The sequence below is a fragment of the Argopecten irradians genome, chromosome 5, assembly GCF_041381155.1.
Source record: "Argopecten irradians isolate NY chromosome 5, Ai_NY, whole genome shotgun sequence".
Classification (NCBI taxonomy): Eukaryota; Metazoa; Mollusca; class Bivalvia; order Pectinida; family Pectinidae; genus Argopecten; species Argopecten irradians.
Window position 1 is genome coordinate 3,809,333 of NC_091138.1, and position 27,827 is coordinate 3,837,159.

The 27,827-nt window shown below is 35.1% G+C and overlaps 1 protein-coding gene across 2 annotated transcripts in view; it reads right to left on the minus strand.

Annotated features, from left to right (window-relative positions):
• The window catches only part of LOC138322676 (uncharacterized), a 62,168-nt gene that overhangs the window by 16,315 nt on the left and 18,026 nt on the right, over nucleotides 1-27,827 (minus strand). For both annotated transcript variants that reach the window (XM_069266701.1, XM_069266700.1), the window contains exons 4-19: nucleotides 26,918-26,975; nucleotides 25,861-26,040; nucleotides 25,107-25,249; nucleotides 19,131-19,182; nucleotides 18,854-19,030; nucleotides 18,218-18,403; nucleotides 12,893-13,060; nucleotides 12,606-12,679; nucleotides 11,512-11,716; nucleotides 10,566-10,733; nucleotides 8,137-8,352; nucleotides 7,101-7,271; nucleotides 6,451-6,710; nucleotides 5,752-5,908; nucleotides 4,048-4,409; nucleotides 3,061-3,361 (exon numbers count right to left, since the gene is read on the minus strand). In XM_069266701.1, coding sequence (XP_069122802.1) covers nucleotides 3,061-3,361; nucleotides 4,048-4,409; nucleotides 5,752-5,908; nucleotides 6,451-6,710; nucleotides 7,101-7,271; nucleotides 8,137-8,352; nucleotides 10,566-10,733; nucleotides 11,512-11,716; nucleotides 12,606-12,679; nucleotides 12,893-13,060; nucleotides 18,218-18,403; nucleotides 18,854-19,030; nucleotides 19,131-19,182; nucleotides 25,107-25,249; nucleotides 25,861-26,040; nucleotides 26,918-26,975 — 2,878 coding nt within the window. The remainder of the gene's footprint in view (nucleotides 1-3,060; nucleotides 3,362-4,047; nucleotides 4,410-5,751; nucleotides 5,909-6,450; nucleotides 6,711-7,100; nucleotides 7,272-8,136; nucleotides 8,353-10,565; nucleotides 10,734-11,511; nucleotides 11,717-12,605; nucleotides 12,680-12,892; nucleotides 13,061-18,217; nucleotides 18,404-18,853; nucleotides 19,031-19,130; nucleotides 19,183-25,106; nucleotides 25,250-25,860; nucleotides 26,041-26,917; nucleotides 26,976-27,827) is intronic.

The window sequence follows — 27,827 nt, forward strand, 5'->3', positions numbered from 1 at the left end:
GAAACAATACGTAGTCAATCCCGTATTTAATTAATGTGAAAAATAAATCTTCTTTTTATTTGTGCTTAACTAACATATGCGCAGTATAGATGAATCTGAGAAGGACCAAACATATTTAATTTAAACAGATTTATTGACTCATGGCGAACTGTAAAGGGATAATGCATATTTCATTTTTTAGATTTACACTATCAATTTCCAAGTACCTAAAAAGGTGAGCAGCACATATTTTACGGAGATCTACGGCGGCGTATTAGGGCCACTACAAAATTTTATTTATCTTGTACGTACAAGTTATTATCTTGTACGTACAAGTTAGTATCTTGTACGTACAAGATAGTATCTTGTACGTACAACTTAGTATCTTGTACGTACAACTTAGTATCTTGTACGTACAAGATAGTATCTTGTACGTACAACTTAGTATCTTGTACGTACAAGATAGTATCTTGTACGTACAAGATAGTATCTTGTTTGTACAAGTTAGTATCTTGTTCGTACAACTTAGTATCTTGTACGTACAAGTTATTATCTTGTACGTACAACTTAGTATCTTGTACGTACAAGTTACTATCTTGTACGTACAACTTATAGTATCTTGTACGTACAAGATAGTATCTTGAACATACAAGTTGAGTTGAACTGCTGTTCATCACCGCAGAATTGAGTCACCCGCCTGATATTTTTCGTAATTAAAGATAGTCGGTCTACTTTACATTGCTTCAAGCACGATCACAGGTTTATTAACTTATTTGACAATATTAAAAATATGAATATATGTTAATGAGAACAATATCTTTTTCACAATCGTAATTTGAAATTGCCGGATTATGAGTTGAAACTGTATAGTCACTTGCATTATTTTGAAACTGACACTGTATAGTTCCTTTCGAGAAAACTGTATAGTCGCTTGTTTTATAGATAAGATATATTTAGTGATAAAACGGATATGATTCATCTCCGATGAATGATAAGTTTGATCTATTAAACAAATTCGTAATTTTCTTCAGTAATAAAAGTTAAATACTTCACAATGGTGCCATTATTGGAAATGTTTGAGCATTTATTTTACTTCAGAATAGTAGTATTGAAAATAATTAACTGCCTCCGAAAAAAATCCTTGGCATTATGCCCTAATTCGAATGAGTTACTGATTGCAAAGACAACAAAAGCAAAACAAAATATTTCATATGTGTTTTTGTGTTTATTAGACATATATACACACATCAATTATTGTCCAAATGATGATCATAGTAAATACTCTGTTATAAACATTTACATATAAGTGTTCGGAAACTTATCACAGCATTACAACTCCACAACATATATTCTTTTCTCCCTTTGGCTTAAACAAAGTTTACGTAATATACGTATAGCATGCGATGCCATTGTGAGAGTAAACCAGCCAAAGCCTTTAATACCGAGAGTTTCAACATTATACTATCTTGTACGTACAAGATACTAAGTTGTACGTACAAGATACTAAGTTGTACGTACAAGATACTAACTTGTACGTACAAGATAATAACTTGTACGTACAAGATAAATAAAAGTTTGTAGTGGCCCTAATACGCCGCCGTAGAGATCCTAAATATTGCATCTGCAAAATAAGCAAACGAAAACCATGTATATTCATAATAATATCTTTCCAACTTAGTTAAAAAGTTTCAATATGTAAGATACACATATATAAAGCAAACACATCAATCTTGCCAGCAACTGTTGTCCATATCCTACCATCACAAAAAATAAACAAGGACTGAAACGAAGAGCAGATGGATATTCTGGAGGGAAGCTGTGTATGTGTCATTGGCATTATTATGGCTTAGAAAACATTTAATTTTCATTTGTAACAGACGTATCTCGAAAGACGACAGATATTTTATGCAGAGTGATTATTAATACAGAAGAGGTTATAGTTTGGGAAGGTAACGTGTACGTGGTTGATGATTAATACAGAAGAGGTTATAGTTTGGGAAGGTAACGTGTACGTGGTTGATGATTAATACAGAAGAGGTTATAGTTTGGGAAGGTAACGTGTACGTGGTTGATGATTAATACAGAAGAGGTTATAGTTTGGGAAGGTAACGTGTACGTGGTTGATGATTAATACAGAATAGGTTATAGTAGTTTGGGAAGGTAACGTGTACGTGGTTGATGATTAATACAGAATAGGTTATAGTTTGGGAAGGTAACGTGTACGTGGTTGATGATTAATACAGAAGAGGTTATAGTTTGGGAAGGTAAGTGTACACGTGGTTGATGATTAATACAGAAGAGGTTATAGTTTGGGAAGGTAACGTGTACGTGGTTGATGATTAATACAGAAGAGGTTATAGTTTGGGAAGGTAACGTGTACGTGGTTGATGATTAATGATGTTGGATTAATACAGAAGAGGTTATACTGGTTGATGGAAGAGGTTATAGTTGGAAGGTAACGTGTACGTGGTTGATGATTAATACAGAAGAGGTTATAGTTTGGGAAGGTAACGTGTACGTGGTTGATGATTAATACAGAAGAGGTTATAGTTTGGGAAGGTAACGTGTACGTGGTTGATGATTAATACAGAAGAGGTTATATGATTAATACAGAAGAGGTTATAGTTTGAGAAGGTAACGTGTACTTGGTTGATGATTAATACAGAAGAGGTTATAGTTTGGGAAGGTAACCGTGTACTTGGTTGATGATTAATACAGAAGAGGTTATAGTTTGGGAAGGTAACGTGTACGTGGTTGATGATTAATACAGAAGAGGTTATAGTTTGGGAAGGTAACGTGTACGTGGTTGATGATTAATACAGAAGAGGTTATAGTTTGGGAAGGTAACGTGTACGTGGTTGATGATTAATACAGAAGAGGTTATAGTTTGAGAAGGTAACGTGTACGTGGTTGATGATTAATACAGAAGAGGTTATAGTTTGGGAAGGTAACGTGTACTTGGTTGATGATTGATACAGAAGAGGTTATAGTTTGGGAAGGTAACGTGTACTTGGTTGATTATTAATACAGAAGAGGTTATAGTTTGGGAAGGTAACGTGTACGTGGTTGATGATGGCTTACCTGTAGAACCAACACCTTCGGTATTCATGAAGCCTTTGTTGTCCACTAGAGGACTGTCCATCAGTCTGTAGGAATGACCATTGACAGTGATGTCGTGGAAGGAGCCCGTAAATCCTCTGTCAGTACCCGTAATGGTAGAAAATATGGTCCAGTCATGTCTCTCTCCTCCACCCACGTATAAGGTCGAGCCAGTATGATAAGGTAACCCTGGAGATGTAATCTGTGTCGCCTTCCCCAAATTTATACGGACAGTAGACATGAGTCCAGAGACGAAGATTGAAACGTGATACCAACGTTTTGCCTGTATGATACAATACATTATAATATCATCCAGTAGATGTTCGCTTAATGTTCGTTTTTCTTCCCGAAAAATATAATTAAGCACATATAGGTGTCTGTTAAAAGGTTTAGTCATTTGTCTTTTTCCCGACCTTATAAATATTTGAAATACCACTTTACTTCATAATTAAAGGCCCACTACCTTTCCGGAGGAAAACATATAGGTTTCTTAAAAACATTAATAACATCAGAAAATATATACCAATGGCCTAAGCTGAGGTTAGAAAACCAAACATATGCAAGATTTCCTGCGTAATGTTTGATAACAGTGGAGAGTTATTTCGCTGTTTTGCCGTCTGGCGCAGTGATAGTCAACTACCGCGCGGTATTTAGGACGACGGCGGGAAACATAAGACGACCCGCGTTATGAAAATTAACATTTTATTTATTTCAATCAAATTGTTCAGAATGTGATGACACGTGTAGCGTTAACGGTAAGTTAATAACTTTAGCGACTATACAAAAATATCGATCTCGTTTTACTTTCCCATTTTAAAAATTAAAATCCGTTTCGGAAAGGTTGTGGGCCTTTAAGTTTCAGAACAAAAACTTTAAAACATATGTAAATAATAAGATATAAATGAACACTTGACATGAGATTAATTTAATGGATTAACAGGGATGAATTTTAGCTTGATCAATACTTACTTCTGCATCTTGAATATCAGCACACACAGGTTGGCGACCGCAGTTCAGACAATAACGGAAAACGCCTTTATGTATCATCAGATAAGCAAACGTCCCGGGTAGCCTGCCTTTGTTGAATAAAAGAAGACCTTCCAATTTTTCCGGCCATATTGACATCTGCACGTACATTGTTTCCAGATCTTGTATGGACAGTTTCAGGAACGTGTCCCCTTTGAATTTAGGATATTTCGTGACGGGGTCAACATCTACAGCCTGTGTAGACCATTCATCTTCTGGCATTCCATAGCCGCCCCAACCAGCCATCCGCTGTAAACTCAGAGTCTGGTAGTTAACCTTGGCCTCAGCTATCACACCAACAAACCCTTCAAATTTCAATAATGATAATGATTATTAGTGGGGTGACACCTAAAGGATGTTACAAATGGAATGAAATGAAGTAGGAATGTGTACCAGCAATTATTTTATCGTGATTTGAAAATGGTTGTTTATTAGCCTAATCACTTTTTTAAAAAAGTACTGGGAACCCGCAAAATACCACGGTTATTCAAGGCCGACTTGTGGGCATTCTTGATAACTGCGATGAAAATGACGATTTCGGCATGTTTTACCCCCAAATATCTCGGTAACTAGATTTTCCCCAAATATACCACATAGGCAGGGACGTAGATCTCACAGAGGTTTACAAGTGTCCCAAGTTTCAGATTTTTGTACGATCTCGCTTTCTTCGTTCCAAAAATCGCTGTTGTATTTGCTGCTCTCTAGGTGTTCTTTACCGTGTAGTACATTTCTTCCGTAGGAATGATAACAAGAGTTTTCATTTGCTACTTCATTTCATTCGTACTGATACAAGTTCAACTGGTATCACTCTGTCGGCTTTCACTATTGTTCTACCTAACTGGTATTTATTTATCTATCTATTTCATATGCCTATTTATCATATGACTTCCGTGTTTTTCCCATTCAATAAACCATTTCATAAATTTTATTGATAACACACGTGTGATATAACCTATCTGCATTGTGATTGGTTGATTCCGATAAATGATACGTATTTCTATGCGTGGGAATCGACCTTTTTTAACAACGATATTTTACTACGAAATGCAGAACTGAACGACGACACCACACTAATCTGTAAATTCAAAACGGTGCGTAAAATCAGTATTAATCTCCCACCTTCTCGTATCGATTGAACATGATAATTGATGAAAACATCTTTCAAATCTCTTAAATCAAACAGTAAAATTTCAAAGTAGTATATATGTTCCTCAAATGCTCGATCGGTACTGAACACACTAACAGTATCTGATGTGGACTATCATCAATTCATCCGCACGGCCAAAATTGCGCGTGCCATACTCAATCTATTGAGAAATAAAGTTGAGTAGCCTTTGGTTGAAATCAACGGAGTTTGTACTATCAATTCACATCTGACTGCAAATATAAAGGATTAACGTTTAATTTATTTCAATGAAATTATCCTAATGGTGATAATAACCTTTCGGACCTGTAAGAATGGTACCTGTTCATGTTTGCCTGTAAGTGTTAGCAACTTCCATTTTTGTTTTCTTTTAAATACCGATGGGAAATAATCAATTTTTGATTAGTCGTAAGCTAACCAATCAAATCTTTAACTAGCACCTAAGATTCTTATGTAACATACTTTGTAACTATGCTTTTTAATTTTTTTTCTAAGTCTTTCACCTTTGTTTGTATCCGCTCCCAGTGTCATTCCACTGTCATAGTTAATCGGGTGCGAGGGTTTGGGGTGATACTTTGCGCGGAGATGAGGTCCATTGTTGACTCTCAGAAAGCCATGGTGTTGGGACAAATACACATAGACGGTGTTCCAGTCCTTCATCTAACAACATAATCGATTTTCAATAGAAATGACGATGTTAAAATTGAAACGGTTTTACAATATCCTTGATATTATAATGTCAACTATTACTTTCAGAATCTCACACTTGTATATGATATATATGATGTTAAAACGTTCAATCGTTGTCACAATTTTCATAAGTTTTACCCAAGATTTAGATATCCCCGATTTTAATGATGTGAAATTTTCTGATCTCAATCCAGGAGACAGAAAAGCTACACGATATCTTTATACATGCTCAACAATTGTATTACGTCCCCAAATAATATTCTGATGTCGTGGCGAAAATACAATTACGTTACGGCAACACATGTGACATCACAACGATACCGGCGAGAACTCAATCAAATATGCCTCCTGTCTGACAATATCAGCCTTCTTGTTGAGATTCTTCTGCTTCGCCCCCAAAATGAGTGAAGCATTCTATTATTCTGTGTCCAATGTTGCAGAACATACATATACACAGCACACACTACTGACCAGTCTATCTATATTGGTAGATGAGGTAGTATTCAGCCTACCTCCAAGGGTGTGTTAGACGTGACTGTCATCTTTGATCCTCTATGAATCACCTCCACATGAGGTTTTCCGGTAAACAGAGACAGTTTCACGCTGTGGCGACATTTTATTATCTGGCAGGACTGTGACCTGTACATAATGATCCCGTTAGGACGAAGTGGCTTCAGCACCAGGTGAACACTTAGGTACGATTGTGGTTTGTCGAAAGGTGAGTATAATAACCCACTGCTTCCGTTCAGCCTTACGCCAGTATCTTGTCGGTCTGAAAATTATAGTTTTACCAGTTAATAACATTATATCAGCGATAGTGTAGCACAAAGTTTGCCAAACGATGCATTCAACAGAATATAGTTTGAGAGAATAGTATTGAAGTCAGTGTAAACTTATCTATTCGTTCAAAATAATATTGACAATCTTACTTTGAGGATGAGAACTTGACGTAACGGATAATACCCATATTTCTCTTAATCTCTTAGTAATCTCTTATCCATTGGAAAATGTTTTCCAAAATAAATGATCTTGAATACAATAAGCAAATAACAACATAAATAAAGTTCAATCGCTTAGATTGTGTAAGTTTGAGAGACAAAGCATCTGTGGCGTCCATTGATTGCTTCATTCACTGTTTGGTAACAGTAACATAATCATTTACCTAAACAAGGGCCGTGAAAGCAAGGGATCGCTTCTGATCCAGCACCTTTACAGGGAGCTCCCCAGTACAAAGGAGCAGGATCGGTACAGGTTCTGTCTCGGTAGTGCACTCCTACCCCACACGATCGACTGCATTTGGACCAGGAGCTCCAGTTAGCCCAGTCACCAGCAACTAACTCAAAACAAACTTCAAAGCTCAACAAGACACATTGGGAACAACCAACTAACTCAAAATAAACTTAGAAACTTAATAAGGCACATTGGAAATAACCAATGTAAATATCAACTAATTCAAAACCAATTTAAAAAACTCAATAAGGTACATTAGAAACAATCAACTAATTCAAAATAAACTTAGAAACTCAATAAGGTACATTGGAAACAACCAATGTAAATATCAACTAACTCAAAACAAACTTCAAAAACTCAATAAGGCACATTGGAAACAACCAATGTAAATATCAACTAACTCAAAACAAACTTCAAAAACTCAATAAGGCACATTGAAAACAATCAACTAACTCAAAACAAACTTTAAAACTCAATAAGGCACACTGGAAACAATCAACTTACTCAAAACAATTTCAAAACTCAATAAGGCACATTAGAAACAACCGAAGTAAATATCAACTAACTCAAAAGAAACTTGAAATCGCAATAAGGCACATTGGAAACAACCAAAGTAAATTTGTAACTCAAAATAGACTTCAAAATAGTCAAAATAATCACTTACTTAAAACAAATATCATCAAAGACACATGAGCATGAACCAAAGTAATTTTAAAGCTAGTCGGCAAATAACAGTATAGATCTAGTAATAGTTAAAATAAAACTAAAATAAAAGCTTGACTTTCACACTTTATATGATCCATGAGTATTATGGAAATAAGATAACTTTCGGATCGGTAAGCTTTTTTCTGTAGTCGTGTGATAAAGTTCCTAAAGACACGTTCAATACATGTATAGTTTTAAAGCCATATTTTCCCATAATATCTAAAAGAACTGTATCATGTATTCGCTTGGTGTTATTAACTGACCTGAACATGGCCTTTGGTTACAAACTCCTGTAAATTTGTTTTTTCCCTGAGCTCTACATATTGGAAGACCTCTCCGTATCGCTTGCCAATACCGTGGATTCAATCCGTGTTCTCGTATGTGTAATTTACAGTATCTGGTCCTTACTCGGCTTCCCATTCCACATAGTTTACTGCATCGAGACCACTGTGTCCAGTGTGCAAATCTAAACTGTGGTCCTTAAATAAAGGATTTAAGGTTCATGTAAAGGCTTTAACCAGTGATATTTTGCAAGCCTATAACTCATTACTGTGCTGCAATTGAACAAAACTAACTTCATTAATTGTTGGTATGTACCCTGGCTAACTGTCAGTCTTACTGTGGATATGTAATTTGTGAAGCTGCTTGTAAATTTCAGTAAAATAAGAGAAAAATGTATATTTCTGGAGAAGACATAGAACTCGTGTGAATTGCATTTATGGCACCAAATAAGCATGCTATCGTGTTCAGTAGTGACTATGCCAGGTACTCCAACAGTTTGTTTGGCAAAATCGGACCACAGGGACCTGGCACGATTTTTTTTAAGTAACAGTATCCATATATACATATTATAGTATCAAGGGTATGAACTCGGCGGTCGAGAAAAACGGACCTATTTTTAAATACCGTGATTATTTTAATAAATGGGTTCTATACAACATTGACGGATATCTTACCTTAAAAAGAAATAATTTATCTTTCCATTGAGTGCTTGATGAACAAAATTGGCCAAGTATTGACGAAGTTATGGCTTGATGAATCGGGAAATTTACGAAAAATATGCTAGGTAGACATGTCATGACCCGTACTTTGTAGAAACTACATTTAAACATCGTGTAGCTCACTTACTTTAACCGTCACCGCCATGTTCATTTGTTCTTCGGAACGCTTCTCCAGTTTACCCACAAGCACAACATTACATAATTTGCATAATGTAGTCGCGATATGTAAAGTCGAGAAGCGTTCCGAGAGAAAAATGAACATGGCGGTGACAGGTAAAGTAAGTGAGCTACACGATGTTTAAATGTAGTTTCTACAAAGTACGGGTCATGACACCTCCAAAGGAGATTGTGGATGAACACAGTTATGGGTACTTTTTACCACCACAAGCGTAGATTTTGTGATTTTGGCTTGGTTTTTGAGGTACCCATTAGAGCCGAGACGACATTTCGACCGGACAGGGAAATGTCTACCTATATCATATTTTTCGTAAATTTCCCGATTCATCAAGCCATAACTTCGTCAATACTTGGCCAATTTTGTTCATCCAGCACTCAATAGAAAGATAAATTATTTCTCTTTAAGGTAAGATATCCGTCAATGTTGTATAGAACCCACTTATTAAAATAGTCACGGTTTTAAAAAAAATAGGTCCGTTTTTCTCGACCGTCGAGTTCATACCCTTGATACTACAATATATATATATATATGTATACAGTTGGTTAAAAATTTTCGTGCCAGGTCCCTGTGAATCAGACCAGCGAATAGCGCAGGAGCCTATTGTTGTAAATGCAAATGGCTGCTTTAAATGGCGGATCACAAATATAGCATATAAGAAGACATTTTAATTGATACAAGTGCTCTCATATACACTATCAGGTACTCTGAACATGACAAGAACACTATTTACAAACAAAAAAAATAGTTAAAATATGGACTTTGAGGCTCTTTCCGGAATTTGCATTTTTCGCCCAAACAGATCAGTTGAACTATTTTTTTCGTGAAGAGTCTTCTTGTCATGTTCAGAGTACCTTATGGTGTCTATAAGAACATTTGTATCAATTGAGATGGCTTCTTATATGCGATATTTGTGATCCGCCATTTATAGCAGCCATTTGCATTTACTACAATAGGCTCCTGCGCTATTTGCTGGTCCAATTTTGCCAAACAAACTGTTGGAGTACCTGGCATATTCACAACTGAACACGATGGCATGATTATTTGGTTCCATCAATGCAATTCACACGAGTTCTATGTCTTCTCCAGAAATATACATTTTCCTCATATTTTACTGAATTTTACAAGCAGCTTCACAAATTACATATCAACAGTAAGACTGACAGAGCCAGGGTATATACCAACAATTAATGAAATTAGTTCTGTTCAATTGCAGCACAGTTATGAGTTTTAGGCTTGCAAAATATCACCGGTTAAAGCCTTTACATGAACCTTAAGATAAACACGATATGCTGACTATTGTCATGTGTTCTAAACAGAACCGTGAAAATTATTGCCTAAAACCAAAACTTATTTCTTCATTGCACAAAAATAATTTATAATTAGATATGGAATAACTTGCTTCGCTACACTAACATAAAATTGTTTACATAGAATTACAATTTCAATTGATTCTGATTTTGATAAGAAATACCAAATAAAAAGATCTAAATTAATGGTAAATAGTAAAACACACCTCTGCATTTTCCTGGAGAGCATCTCACCGTCTCAGACCATTTTCCGAAACATGTTCCGCCGTTCTGAGGCAGTGGCTTATCACACGTCCGGTATCTCACTTTTAACCCATTTCCACAGGTAACGGTACACGGTGACCATGACAACCACTCGCTATATCTCCCATTAACTGAGAATGAGATGACAACAGATGAATGAATACCCGAAATCATGAATTTACAGATTTAATTGAAGGTCACTGTCTGAATAGCAAAGTTCTCCTAAATGAAGATATCAGTAATATAGATGCGAGTTAAATGTTCGTCCGAGTCGTCGGTAGTTATGACAGACAAATTAAAAAATATTATATATCGGTACCTTTATTTAGATATTATTCTTCAAAATTAATAATCGGTCTTATCAGCGATTAAAATTAGTTAAGGTTATTCCTATTTCCCTGCAGACCTATTACCACTTTTATGGATATCAAAAGGATGAGTTTACGCGGAACACATCACGAGTCGCACTCATCATAGCCGTAGTCTTTGTGTTAATACTTCTGTTGAAAAGTGTAATGCGAATCCCGAGAAAGTTTTGGTGCCAGTCGTTGTTAAGATATAACCAGATGGATATTTAAGTGACATTTAGTGATATCGGTAAGTTTTCTTGTTATGTATAAAACACCAGATTACGCCTTTGTTATGTGATTTGTTTAATGCGTCCCCTTTTCACTTCTTACACATGCAGTTTCCAATAGTTCATAAAGTAATATAGAGCTGGAAATGATATCGAACATACGTTATTGTAAGGTTGATAATGCTGGACCAATACAAATCCGAAATTGCATTAAAAAAAGTTTTAAAAAAATCCTCGAAATATATGTCTGTATACCTGAAACGATAATAAACTATTACTTTGCCCTAGAATTAACAGAAGAATGTTTAATTAAGGTACAAATGTGTAAGTACCTGGACACTTATGTGTGCTACAGAATAGGAACTGTCTGATCTCCCCACTACACTGTCCAGCCACTGTACAGTTCCTATACCTTGACCTCTGTCCAGTTTCACATGTCTTTGAACAAGATGACCAGTTAGACCATGGAGTGAAACTCCCGATTCGTTCAGCCTCCAGTTCGTAACGATAGGGGTTGTTCAAGTCAATTATCCGTCCCTGATAAATGACAATGAGAAGAACATACTAATGTGTAGACCGAATGCAATCATTTTACTCATTTGGAAATTAAAGGTAAACAAATTGCATTCGACAAGCATTATTTACACATTGACATATCGATACAATTCAGAGTGAGAGAGTGAGATGACTGGAATACGACTACACTGACAAAATCTGATGGTCAAGAGCAGAAAATTGTGAATGTTTAGCTATGACACCAAGAAGTAAACGGTAATTCAAGAAAGCATTCCAGCAGTGTCCCAACGAATCTCCAATCTGATTAAAATACAGATCCTTATCACACTACGTTAGATAAGAGAATCTGAGAAAATCCCATTAGGGGTCATGTCCAGGTGACCTTTGTAAATGGCCAACCAAATTGCTGCTGGCAAAATTTTGACAGTGAATTTCAGAGGACGAAATAGTTTGAAAATCTGTCAGAATGATTTCCGTGTACGTAGTCATCTCGCCCAAAGAGCACAATAAAGCTAATCGAATTTGTATGTTGGGGCGAAATGGCGTTGTCAATTGGCAGAGCAACGTGCAGAAAATGCATTTAATCTGAATTACACGTGGTATAAAGGTCATCCGAACATGACCCTTAATCTGAATTACACGTGGTATAAAGGTCATCCGAACATGACCCTTAATCGGATTTTCGTAGATCCTCTATTAAACGGAGTGGTTATAAGGATCTGTATTTCAATCAGATTACTATTCCTCGTGTTCTATTATACTGTGATACCGTACTCCTTTTTCTAATGAGTAAGATGCTTTAGATTTCAACACACTAGTTTTAGCAGGGAAATCCCTTAATCATTGTAATGTAAATGTCGAGAAAGTGGAAGAGGTATATAAGCACAAAGCCTTGACTATTATGTTTTACCTTGGGTGCCTTGGTGTGTACGGGTAAGAACGATTGTGCAGCGTCTCCTATTGTCTCGTTAGTCAGGGTCAGATCTACAATATAATACAACAGCGATAATTAGACTCAATCTCTCCAGTTCATGTGGATATTTACCAAACGCATCATTAATACTGCTAATACCAATGAAACCCTGGTTTTACTCCAATTTGAGCATCCCTCTTTACCTCGAAACGCTACATATAAAGATTTTTTTTATTCTCGGATAATAATAGAACTGACATAGGTATAAACAAGTAAATTCTCACTTTTCTCCTCACACTTGTTCTCACAGAAAGTGACGTTGAGAGACTGTCCCATACAAGCTCTGGAGTAATGTAAACCATCACACAGTCGTATACGGAGTTGTCTGCCCTTGCCACAGGCAGCCGAACACTGTGTATATGATGACCAGCTGGACCAGACGCCGTACGTGGCTGGAAAGGCAGATGACAAGTTAAATTGCTTGGTTTTATACCGATAAATCCACTTAAACGAGATGATAACACTCTCTATTCACTGTTTGTAGATTAATTTTTGGTTGTTGTGTTGTTCTGAATTGCATCACTTTATATAACATTAATGCAATTAATATATGGATTAACAAGAGGCCTAAGTGCCTTAACGGTAATCTGATTATAGATTTGATCAATATTTACAGGAGGCCAAATGGGCATGTATTGTTCACCTGCATGATTCTTTTATGTTGACCTTAGTCATTAATTCAAAAGGTAAACTATCAAGAGTACCGTGGTTATTCAGAAATCATTGCTTAAAGATTTAGCCTATTTGAGCACTTTTACAATGAATGACGCTTAAGTTATTCAACTGAACAAACTTTGTAGTTATTTTTACAGGCCCAATACAAGATCTCTTGGCCTTATTGATTGAAGTTATTGAGAAGTTGTGGAAACATTTCAGCCTGTATGACCTGTGATCTTGAATTTAGGTAAAGGTAATTCATTTGAACAAACTTTAATTGGTAGAGTTACAGCCAAGCATCCTTATGCATGTCTGGTTTTTCTAGTTATTGAGAAGTAGTTAACATTTTTTCCAATTTTACCCTTTAAGGATGTACTCCTCTGAGAAGTCAAAATGTTCTTGTATTAAACTTTTTTCTCATATAGATTTTTGGAAATAGGAGTTCATGCCATAAAAGAAAATAGAAGAAAAAACATATGTCTGTGTGCTCTTTTTTGAGCTATTGTCACTCAAAGATACCTATTTGACAAAATATTGGATTTTATGGGAATTTTGCTGTTTTGACCATATACACAATAGATTAAAGCCATAATTTCCGAATGAGTTGTTTGATATGTATAGATGTTTGTAGAATTTATTTTCTAGTAGTCTTCTTTAAAAATATACCAGTTTTGATCAATAAGACTTACATTTTTTCTTAGAATAACAACATATGCTACCCCTACCCCTTAATTTTGTGCTTCAAAATGCACCCTTTTCAGCAATTTTTGCCAAATTTATCCCTTTATAGAAAAAGTTCTGGTATTAAACTTTTGTTAATATTTTGCACATCAACAGGGAAAGGGTTGTTCTTTCTAAATCAGGCAGAAAAATGGGGGGTCCGTGTGCTTACTTTTTTGCCCCATTTGAATATTTGTTATTTTTCAGTATTTTCGAGTAAAAAATAATTGTGCTAAAATTACCATTAAATGTAAAAATAAAGAGACAAAAGTGTATGATATCACACATTAATGCTCAATATTTTAATTACCACGAACCCAGTAAAGATTTACAGCAAAAATTACCTCGATACAGCTAAAAATACTGGCGCAGTGATGATTTAAGTAAAAACAATTTCAGTAAAAAATGGTAAAACTCTGGCTCTACTCAAAGCGAAAAAAGACACAATTTCAAAATGGCCGCCAAATGGGCCATTTCTTAAAATCCCCACATAAAAAAATCTACTAAAGCTAGAAATGTAATTTTTTTACAAAATTTGCAACTGGTAACTTCCTACAGATATTGATAGATTTTATTTGAAAATCTCATAACTTCTTTGATCTATGTCGAAACGAGACTTCAACGGGACTGAAACCTCAGAAGAATACAACCTTAACATAAATGCAGAGACAATGGACGCCCCCCTCCCCTATCTCTGCTCTTAGAGGTTGGACCAGGCTCATTTATATACAATATGTTAAGGAGAAGTAGGATTTTGAAGCTAGAATAAGAAAATTTCCCCTTTTGAGCCCCGTCCCTCTGCCCCTAGGTGTCGGACCAGTCTCATGTATATAAAATATGATTGTCCTTTCCCAACAATGTATCAAAACAGATTTGTCTACCATCCATACAAGGGTTAAGGATGTATTCTTCTGAGGTTTCAGTCCCTTTAAAGCCTTGTTTCGATATTGATAAAAAAGTTATGAGATTTTCAAATAAAATTTAGCAATCTGTAGCAAGTTGCCAGTTGCAAATTTTGTCAAAAAATTACATTTCTATTATTAGTAGATTTTATTTATAACGAGATTTAAGAAAAGGCCCATTTGGCGGCCATTTTGAAAGGAGTAGGTACGTTAAGACTCGAATTTGGCCCCAAAATTAATTCTCCAGTAAAGAACAACATATTTTGCCATATAACAGTTGAATACATTTGCTAACACATTACATCCCGAAAATATCCCGCATGTGCCAATTATGTTCACTATGACGTCATCAACATGCAGTTTCCCGCCATTTTTCACAAAAATCCTTGAAAAATCATACTTTTTGAGTGGTTTTCTCTAAAAATGAATGTGGCCGCCTTCGTGGAGCAGAAAGAGATTTTCACGTGTTGTGTATCGTGTATTTACGCATATCCATGCAAAATATAAAGTTGCTCCAAGGTGGCAGCCAAATCCATTTCAAGCCTTTTCTAACCTAAAGATGATGAATTTCTAGCAAAATTCGGCGAGAAGAGGAAAATCATCAATTTGATGACGTCATAGGTGGAGCACATCGTGTACATGTTTATAAAAAGTTATTTTTTGATGAATGGCAAGTATGAGAGTATTTATTGATGTGAAATTGATGTGGATCAGAGTTAATATTATTAAGGCCAAATACTGGTACTATCATATCTACTCCTTTTCGCTTTGAGTAGAGCCACAGTTTTTTACCAGTTTTTACTTAAATTGTTTTTACTTAAATCATCACTGCGTTAGCATTTTTAGTTGTATCGAGCTAATTTTCGCTGTAACTCTTTTTATAAGTAACAAATATTTAAATGAGGCAAAAAAGTAAGCTCACGGACCCCCCATTTTTCTGTCTAGAAATGACAACTCTTTCCCTGTTAAATATTGAGAAAAGTTAAATACCAGAACTTTTTCTATAAAGGGTTAAATTTGGCAAAAATGGCTGAAAATGAAGTCTTTTGTAGCTCAAAATTAAGGGATAGGGGTAGCATATGTTGTTATTCTAAGAAAATATATGAGTCTTATTAATTATACCTGAAATATTTTTTAAAGAAGACTCATAGAAATAAATTCTACAAGCATACATACATATCAAATACTTCATTAGGAAATCGCGGCTATAATCTATCGTGTATGTGGTCAAAACGGCAAAATTCCGATAAAATCCAGTATTTTGTCAATTAGGTATCTATGAGTGGCAATAGCTAAAACACGAGCACACGGACATATATTTTTTCTTCTATTTTCTTATATGGTATGAACTCCTATTACCAAAAATCTATATGAGTAAAAAAAATTTAATATAAGAAAATTTTGACTTCTCAGAGGAGTACATCCTTAAGGAGGAGTAGGATTTTAAAGCTAAAATTAAGAAACTTTTCCCTTTTTGGGGCCTCACCCCTCAGTCCCTAGGGCTCAGACCAGGTTCATCTATATAGATATTAATGTCCTTTGCCAATGATGTTTCAAACAAAAAATGGCTGAAATCTGCTTTACAGTTAGGGAGGAGTAGTGTTTTAAATGCAAAGGTTTACGCATGGCTAATGATTAATGATGTTACTAAAATAGAAACCTGTTTTATTGCATGACTGGATTGCTATTTGTGACGTCACTTCACTACGCCATAAAATAGTAAGACATAGTGTAACTACACTATTGTGACGCCACAATATTAATTATAATAGTGAAAATATGATAATGCCGCAAGATCGTGGCGTGAGATCATGTTGATTTGCATGTCATAATATCTGTTCTCTATCACGATGTGTGTTTTTGTTTACGCAAGAAAAGTTGATGTTCATGTAATAAACATATAACTAATTTGTTTTTGTTTTCAAACCAAATCTGGCTTTCTGATTGTCGATTTTCATACCATTATGGAAAAAATCCAAAAATGCCGTGAAAACCCGACATTAACTGAACGTCTCAATAGAAACATAGACATTGCGTAATGATTCGGAAAAATAATCACTTGGAAAACAAACGTGTAAATATATTTCCTTCTTCAAGAAGTCTTATATCAAGAAGTATAATTGATTATAAGCATTGATGTCACTATCTTTTAATTTCATCGGGTAATGAAATAAATGCGGATTCAAAAATATTGCAAACAATATTTCTTTTATAGAAGTTGACTCGTTTCATAAAAATTCATTTGAAAATGAATATATATGTAGCGTGGAAATTTATGTCGCGCTTAATTTTTATTAGTTGTTAAAGTTCAAGTTTATTTGTGTTGTAATATAACAGTTTTATACTATTTAGTTGATAGTTTAGTTTTTATATATATGCAGTATGTATAGTGTATATATACATACATAGGACAGTTAGGGACCAGGTGGCCACGTGCACGTGCCCATCAGAGGTCGTTACGTATAAGGGAGCTAGGGCACCGCATTCCGTTTTCCATATAAGGAGTTGTTTACGATTAGGGCTGTGTATTAGTGTCCAGTTTGATGGACAGGTTGCGTAAGGTATTCGTATTAATAGTAACAGAGAGCTAAATTAAGGTAGTGATCACTCCGGCCAGCCAATTAGAGTTAGGTTGGGAGGGGGGATGGAAGTAGGTAGAAATACGTAATCATATTAAGATTCGGCCAATGAACGTGAGAATGAATATGGAAGGAGCGACGTTTTAGCCAATTAGATGATAGTATGAAAGTGGTATAAAAGGGGGTGCACGTGAAGAAAAGGTAAAGTATATGGAAATTTTGGGACTTACTCCACGCATCTCAGGACCAGTTATTTTAATTCGGATTACTTTACTACACTTTGTTTGTGACTATGGGATTTTTACTTGGGATGTACTGTACGGATATTTCCTACATGTATCAGTGATGTGATATATATACGGATTACTCTATCATTCTTAGTGTGTTTGTGACTATGGGATTTATACTTGCATTTGTGATGTACTGAATACTTCGCAATTATGGATATCACCTAGCAGTGAACTTAAGTGAAACAGTGTACCAGTGTGTGTGTTCCTAGTGGATTTATTGTGAACAACATTACGTGGATGTTTATGTGAATAAATTATGTGAATTTTAAAGTGACGTTTTCTAGTTTTCCCTGTCGTAGTCACCTTCCATCACGGACTTAGGATATACAATAGCGTCTCACGATCGTCATATAGCCTAAGTGCTATCATATTTTGGAGAAACGCTACATATATATACTAACTAAAAGGGCATGGTCCATTGTAACAGGGTATCTTCATAACGATCCTAGTGAATCTTCTTCCCTGTACATCGGCACATGAATTGTTAGCCAAACACACTCTCCTTCTTTCTCTCACGCCGTAGTGACCACAGCTGACAGAGCAACGTCCGGGAGAAGTCCACTCAGATAAGGCTCCCAAAAGAAGATCTGTTCATAGATATTGGAGTGTTGTAGTTATATATCATAGTAACTATTCTGCAAAACCACATAACCTGTAGCAGGGTTTTTTTCAAATATAAAACGGGGTTTTATATATCAAATACAAACAACCTTCAACAGTCGTAAATGATAAGAAAATATGAAATATTTTAGCAAATGTACCAAGGGATCTTTAGCAAGACATGCAACAAAGTAATCAGAAAAAAACACGTTACACTTGAACCAAGTACATTTTGTAACAGAAATCGGTAACTTTACTTGTCTTAGACCACTTCAGAAATCGGTACTATAACGGGTATTAGAACACTACAGAAATCAGTGCCATTACCTGTCTTTGTAAACTACACAAATCGGTACCAATATCTGTCTTAGAACACTACACTACACAAATCGGTACCAATATCCGTCTTAGAACACTACACAAATCGGTACCATTACCTGTCTTAGAACAATTCCGTCCGATGCATGGGTTTTCTTCATAATAAAATCCCCGACAGATAAATCCGTTGTTTGCTGGAGTAGGTTTTGTACAGTTGCGGATTCTCCATTGTTTTCCAGATCCACATTTAGGTTCACAGTCGGACCAGGCTGACCAGGACGTCCAGCCTCCGTCCACTGGGAAAGTAAAGGTAAACATCTTGGAAGTTACAAACATGTTAATATATAAGGCATGACTAGGAAGGACATGATGACAATTCTTACTGATTACACCTACCTGGACAAGCTGTTTTATATTTATAACAGTGAAGATTGGACCAATACCTCATCTAAAATGGAAACATTCAGTAAGTCGTTAGTCTACAATCACACCAATTTATCATTACTTAGTAAAGAATTAGACATGATTAAATGTAAGACACCTACAAGGACACTGTGTCCTTAAGACATGATTTAATGTATGACACCTATTGGACAATGTGTCCTTTAGACATTATTAAATGCAAGACACCTAAAAGGACAATGTGTCCTTTAGACATGATTAAATGTAAGACACCTACTAGGACAATGTGTCCTTTAGACATGATTAAATGTAAGACACCTACTAGGACAATGTGTCCTTTAGACATGATTAAATGTAAGACACCTACTAGGACAATGTGTCCTTTAGACATGATTAAATGTAAGACACCTACTAGGACAATGTATCCTTTAGACATGATTAAATGTAAGACACCTACTAGGACAATGTATCCTTTAGACATGATTTTATGTATGACACCTACTAGGACAATGTATCCTTTAGACATGATTTTATGTATGACACCTACTAGGACAATGTGTCCTTTAGACATGATTAAATGTAAGACACCTACTAGGACAATGTGTCCTTTAGACATGATTTTATGTATGACACCTACTAGGACAATGTGTCCTTTAGACATTATTAAATGTAAGACACCTACTAGGACAATGTGTCCTTTAGACATTATTAAATGTAAGACACCTACTAGGACAATGTGTCCTTTAGACATGATTAAATGTAAGACACCTACTAGGACAATGTATCCTTTAGACATGATTTTATGTATGACACCTACTAGGACAATGTGTCCTTTAGACATTATTAAATGTAAGACACCTACTAGGACAATGTGTCCTTTAGACATTATTAAATGTAAGACACCTACTAGGACAATGTATCCTTTAGACATGATTTTATGTATGACACCTACTAGGGCAATGTATCCTTTAGACATGATTAAATGTAAGACACCTACTAGGACAATGTGTCCTTTAGACATGATTAAATGTAAGACACCTACTAGGACAATTGTCCTTTAGACATTATTAAATGTATGACACCTACTAGGACACTGTGTCCTTTAGACATGAATAAAAATAAGACACCTACTAGGACAATGTGTCCTTTACACATGATTAAATGTATGACACCTACTAGGACAATGTATCCTTTAGACATGATTAAATGTAAGACACCTACTAGGACAATGTGTCCTTTAGACATGATTAAATGTAAGACACCTACTAGGACAATGTGTCCTTTAGACATTATTAAATGTAAGACACCTACTAGGACAATGTGTCCTTTAGACATGATTAAATGTAAGACACCTACTAGGACAATGTGTCCTTTAGACATTATTAAATGTAAGACACCTACTAGGACAATGTGTCCTTTAGACATGATTAACACTACAAATAGTAAGACACCTACTAGGACAATTGTCCTTTAGACATTATTAAATGTATGACACCTACTAGGACACTGTGTCCTTTAGACATGAATAAATGTAAGACACCTACTAGGACAATGTGTCCTTTACACATGATTAAATGTATGACACCTACTAGGACACTGTGTCCTTTACACATAATTAAATGTAAGACACCTAATAGGACAATGTGTCCTTTACACATGATTAAATGTAAGACACCTACTAGGACAATGTGTCCTTTAGACATGATTAAATGTAAGACACCTACTAGGACAATGTGTCCTTTAGACATGATTAAATGTAAGACACCTACTAGGACAATTGTCCTTTAGACATTATTAAATGTATGACACCTACTAGGACACTGTGTCCTTTAGACATGAATAAATGTAAGACACCTACTAGGACAATGTGTCCTTTAGACATGATATTTTATGTATAGACACCTACTAGGACAATGTGTCCTTTAGACATGATTTTATGTAAGACACCTACTAGGACAATGTGTCCTTTAGACATGATTTTATGTATGACACCTACTAGGACAATGTATCCTTTAGACATGATTAAATGTAAGACACCTACTAGGACAATGTGTCCTTTAGACATGATTTTATGTTAGACACCTACTAGGACAATGTGTCCTTTAGACATGATTAAATGTAAGACACCTACTAGGACAATGTGTCCTTTAGACATGATTTTATGTAAGACACCTACTAGGACAATGTGTCCTTTAGACATGATTTTATGTATGACACCTACTAGGACAATGTGTCCTTTAGACATTATTAAATGTAAGACACCTACTAGGACAATGTGTCCTTTAGACATGATTAAATGTAAGACACCTACTAGGACAATGTGTCCTTTAGACATGATTAAATGTAAGACACCTACTAGGACAATGTATCCTTTAGACATGATTTTATGTTAGACACCTACTAGGACAATGTGTCCTTTAGACATGATTAAATGTAAGACACCTACTAGGACAATGTGTCCTTTAGACATGATTAAATGTAAGACACCTACTAGGACAATGTGTCCTTTAGACATGATTAAATGTAAGACACCTACTAGGACAATGTGTCCTTTAGACATGATTAAATGTAAGACACCTACTAGGACAATGTGTCCTTTAGACATGATTTTATGTATGACACCTACTAGGACAATGTATCCTTTAGACATGATTAAATGTAAGACACCTACTAGGACAATGTGTCCTTTAGACATGATTTAAATGTAAGACACCTACTAGGACAATGTGTCCTTTAGACATGATTAAATGTAAGACACCTACTAGGACAATGTGTCCTTTAGACATGATTTTAAATGTAAGACACCTACTAGGACAATGTGTCCTTTAGACATGATTAAATGTAAGACACCTACTAGGACAATGTGTCCTTTAGACATGATTAAATGTAAGACACCTACTAGGACAATGTGTCCTTTAGACATGATTTTATGTATGACACCTACTAGGACAATGTGTCCTTTAGACATGATTAAATGTAAGACACCTACTAGGACAATGTGTCCTTTAGACATGACACCTACTAGGACAATGTGTCCTTTAGACATGATTAAATGTAAGACACCTACTAGGACAATGTGTCCTTTAGACATGATTAAATGTAAGACACCTACTAGGACAATGTGTCCTTTAGACATGATTAAATGTAAGACACCTACTAGGACAATGTATCCTTTAGACATGATTTTATGTATGACACCTACTAGGACAATGTATCCTTTAGACATGATTAAATGTATGACACCTACTAGGACAATGTGTCCTTTAGACATATTAAATGTAAGACACCTACTAGGACAATGTGTCCTTTAGACATTATTAAATGTAAGACACCTACTAGGACAATGTGTCCTTTAGACATGATTTTATGTATGACACCTACTAGGACAATGTGTCCTTTAGACATTATTAAATGTAAGACACCTACTAGGACAATGTGTCCTTTAGACATGATTTTATGTATGACACCTACTAGGACAATGTGTCCTTTAGACATGATTAAATGTAAGACACCTACTAGGACAATGTGTCCTTTAGACATGATTAAATGTAAGACACCTACTAGGACAATGTGTCCTGTAGACATGATTAAATGTAAGACACCTACTAGGACAATGTGTCCTTTAGACATGTTTAAATGTAAGATACCTACTAGGACAATGTGTCCTTTAGACATGATTAAATGTAAGACACCTACTAGGACAATGTATCCTTTAGACATGATTAAATGTAAGACACCTACTAGGACAATGTATCCTTTAGACATGATTTTATGTATGACACCTACTAGGACAATGTATCCTTTAGACATGATTTTATGTATGACACCTACTAGGACAATGTGTCCTTTAGACATTATTAAATGTAAGACACCTACTAGGACAATGTGTCCTTTAGACATGATTTTATGTATGACACCTACTAGGACAATGTGTCCTTTAGACATTATTAAATGTAAGACACCTACTAGGACAATGTGTCCTTTAGACATTATTAAATGTAAGACACCTACTAGGACAATGTGTCCTTTAGACATGATTTTATGTATGACACCTACTAGGACAATGTGTCCTTTAGACATTATTAAATGTAAGACACCTACTAGGACAATGTGTCCTTTAGACATAATTTAAATGTAAGACACCTACTAGGACAATGTGTCCTTTAGACATGATTTTATGTATGACACCTACTAGGACAATGTATCCTTTAGACATGATTAAATGTAAGACACCTACTAGGACAATGTGTCCTTTAGACATTATTAAATGTAAGACACCTACTAGGACAATGTGTCCTTTAGACATTATTAAATGTAAGACACCTACTAGGACAATGTGTCCTTTAGACATGATTAAATGTAAGACACCTACTAGGACAATGTGTCCTTTAGACATTATTAAATGTATGACACCTAATAGGACACTGTGTCCTTTAGACATGAATAAATGTAAGACACCTACTAGGACAATGTGTCCTTTACACATGATTAAATGTATGACACCTACTAGGACACTGTGTCCTTTAGACATGAATAAATGTAAGACACCTACTAGGACAATGTGTCCTTTACACATGATTAAATGTATGACACCTACTAGGACACTGTGTCCTTTACACATAATTAAATGTAAGACACCTAATAGGACAATGTGTCCTTTACACATGATTTAAATGTAAGACACCTACTAGGACAACTGTGTCCTTTACACATAATTAAATGTAAGACACCTAATAGGACAATGTGTCCTTTACACATGATTAAATGTATGACACCTACTAGGACAATGTGTCCTTTACACATAATTAAATGTAAGACACCTAATAGGACAATGTGTCCTTTACACATAATTAAATGTAAGACACCTAATAGGACAATGTGTCCTTTACACATGATTAAATGTAAGACACCTACTAGGACACTGTGTCCTTTATGTATGACACCTACTAGGACAATGTGTCCTTTAGACATGATTTTATGTATGACACCTACTAGGGCAAAGTGTCCTTTAGACATGATTAAATGTAAGACACCTACTAGGACAATGTGTCCTTTAGACATGATTTTATGTTAGACACCTACTAGGACAATGTGTCCTTTAGACATGATTAAATGTAAGACACCTACTAGGAAATGTGTCTTTTAGACATAATTTTATGTAAGACACCTACTAGGACAATTGTCCTTTAGACATGATTTTATGTATGACACCTACTAGGACAATGTCCTTTAGACATTATGACACCTACTAGACATGATTTAGACATGTATGACAACTACTAGAACAAAGTGTCATTTAGACATGATTTAAATATAAGACACCTACTAGGACACTGTGTCCTTTATGTATGACACCTACTAGGACAATGTGTCCTTTAGACATGATTTTATGTATGACACCTACTAGGGCAAAGTGTCCTTTAGACATGATTAAATGTAAGACACCTACTAGGACAATGTTTCCTTTAGACATAATTTAATGTTAGACATCTACTAGGACAATATGTCCTTTAGACATGATTTTATGTATGACACCTATTGGACAATGTTTCCTTTAGACATGATTTTATGTATGACACCTACTAGGGCAATGTATCCTTTAGACATGATTTTATGTATGACACCTACTAGGGCAAAGTGTCCTTTAGACATGATTAAATGTAAGACACCTACTAGGAAATGTGTCTTTTAGACATAATTTAATGTAAGACACCTGCTAGGACAATTGTCCTTTAGACATGATTTTATGTATGACACCTACTAGGACAATGTGTCCTCTAGACATGATTTAATGTATGACAACTACTAGAACAAAGTGTCATTTAGACATGATTAAATATAAGACACCTACTAGGACACTGTGTCCTTTATGTATGACACCTACTGGGACAATATGTCCTTTAGACATGATTTAATCAAAGAACACCTACTAGAACAGGATTATGTTACTTCATGCACCTACATACGTACCGCATGTTTGTCCCCCAACACCTCCACTACCTGGCTGTACAAACAGTGACTTTTGAGACACAGAGAAGTCAGTTTTGGGTGGGTGGTATGAATCGTGGACAGACCAGCCCAGGCCTTCATGAAGGATCCCATCTTGTCCACCTCTACCATACAATCGGGGAGATATAGAATTACATGGGAAGCTGTGATGTATCAACTCAATCGAACATAGTACGACAGGGTTGTATGATTGGATTCTTTAAATACAAAGTCTAAGTTATTCTAACAATCGAAAATAATTTTAGACGTAAGCGGATTCAAAGATGGCTATTTATACAATAAGTAAATGCATTAAGCAATATTTGATGGTATTGTCTCTCTCAACTCTTTGAAGGTAGTGTGTGAACACAGCGTATACGGATACAGTACTATCAACTTACCTTCAAATAATATTTATTCAAAAGTATATCTGAACAGAATTTCAAAATATAGCGATAAATCATTACTGGTTCTAACTAAATATTGTTGTCATAGTGCTAAGGGAGATATCCTTATAGCCTAATTCTATCATGTATTAAGTTTGTGATATTGTCTGAACCTAACAGTCCTATTATTTCTGTAGAAAAGCGGTAGCTTCAACATTCATAATTATACCACAACTGACGTTTTGACGTTGCAATAAAAATACGGATATGGTATTGTTCTTACTCTTCAACTACCGTGGCACTGTTTACACTTTCTCTCAAATGATTGGATACAAAGAGTTGATACCTACGATTACCGCTGTGACAGTTGCCCTTACAGACAGTTGACATGTTGCTATACCCGGAGCACGAGAGTCCCCCGTTTACTGGACTGGGATTGTCACACAGTCGGAATCTGGTCATGTTCCTTTCCTCTCCACATTTAGCCGTACAGTTACTCCAGGCACTCCAGACACCCCACACTCCGTCAACTGACCAAACACCACAGAAATGTTAACAGATCAAGCACTTGTTAGATTTGTTCTACTGATATATCTACTTGAATGTGATTGACTTAATGCTGAAGAGAGAGATACTAATGAGGAATACCAAAGGATTGTCCTTCCACCAGAAAGTTTTATATATTAACTGACTAAATTTTACGTTATTCTCAAAAATCACGTAACAAAGTAAATGTACTTATTTATTAACTGACTATATTTTACGTTATTCTCAGAAATCACGTAACAAAGTAAATTTACTTATTTATCAATTAACAATATTTTACGTTATTCTCAAAAATTCGCGTAACAAAGTAAATGTACTTATTTATTAACTGACTATATTTTAGGTTATTCTCAGAAATCACGTAACAAAGTAAATGTACTTATTTATTAACTGACTATATTTTACCTTATTCTCAGAAATCACGTAACAAAGTAAATGTACTTATTTATTAATTAACAATATTTTACGTTATTCTCAGAAATCACGTAACAAAGTAAATGTACTTATTTATTAACTGACTTTATTTAACCTTATTCTCAGAAATCACGTAACAAAGTAAATGTACTTATTTATTAATTAACAATATTTTACGTTATTCTCAGAAATCACGTAACAAAGTAAATGTACTTATTTATTAACGACTTTATTTTACCTTATTCTCAGAAATCACGTAACAAAGTAAATGTACTTATTTATTAATTAACAATATTTTACGTTATTCTCAGAAATCACGTAACAAAGTAAATGTACTTATTTATTAACTGACTTTATTTAACCTTATTCTCAGAAATCACGTAAAAAAGCAAAGACGGAATGCATTGATATTTGTATATTTTTTTTCTGAATAGTGCCTTACATTACCTGGACAAGCCTTGATGTCTTCGGATTTGAAACAGGAATAGGTATGCCAGAACCGGTTCTGAAATAAGAAACGTTTCATATGGTTAAAAATGAACTAAAGAAAAAAATGAAGAAAAAGTGGTCTCGTAGATTGAAGTACTTCGATATTATTCAGAATAAAAAGGAGTCTATCAAATTAACCGTCATCTTACTGATTTATTAACTGACCAACTTGGCACTCGTGAAATATAACTGGTATTTATGAACGGACCAACTTCACACTCGTGAAATATAACTGGTATTAATTAACTGACCAACTTCACACTCGTGAAATATAACTGGTATTTATCAACAAACCAACTTCGCACTCGTGAAATATAGCCGGTATTTATTAACTGACCAACTTCACACTCGTGAAATATAACTGGTATTAATTAACTGACCAACTTCACACTCGTGAAATATAACTGGTATTTATCAACAAACCAACTTCGCACTCGTGAAATATAGCCGGTATTTATTAACTGACCAACTTCGCACTCGTGAAATATAACTGGTATTTATTAACTGACCAACTTGGCACTCGTGAAATATAACAGGTATTTATTAACTAACCAACTTGGCACACGTGAAATATAACTGGTATTTATTAACTGACCAACTTCGCACACGTGAAATTTAACTGGTATTTATTAACTGACTAACTTCACACTCGTGAAATATAACTGGTATTTATTAACTGACCAACTTCACACTCGTGAAATATAACTGGTATTTATTAACTGACCAACTTCACACTCGTGAAATATAGCCGGTATTTATTAACTGACCATTTCGCACACTTGAAATATAACTGGTATTTATTAACTGACCAATTTGGCACTCGTGAAATATAACTGGTATTCAAAAAGAAACAAGGAATATCCTCTAT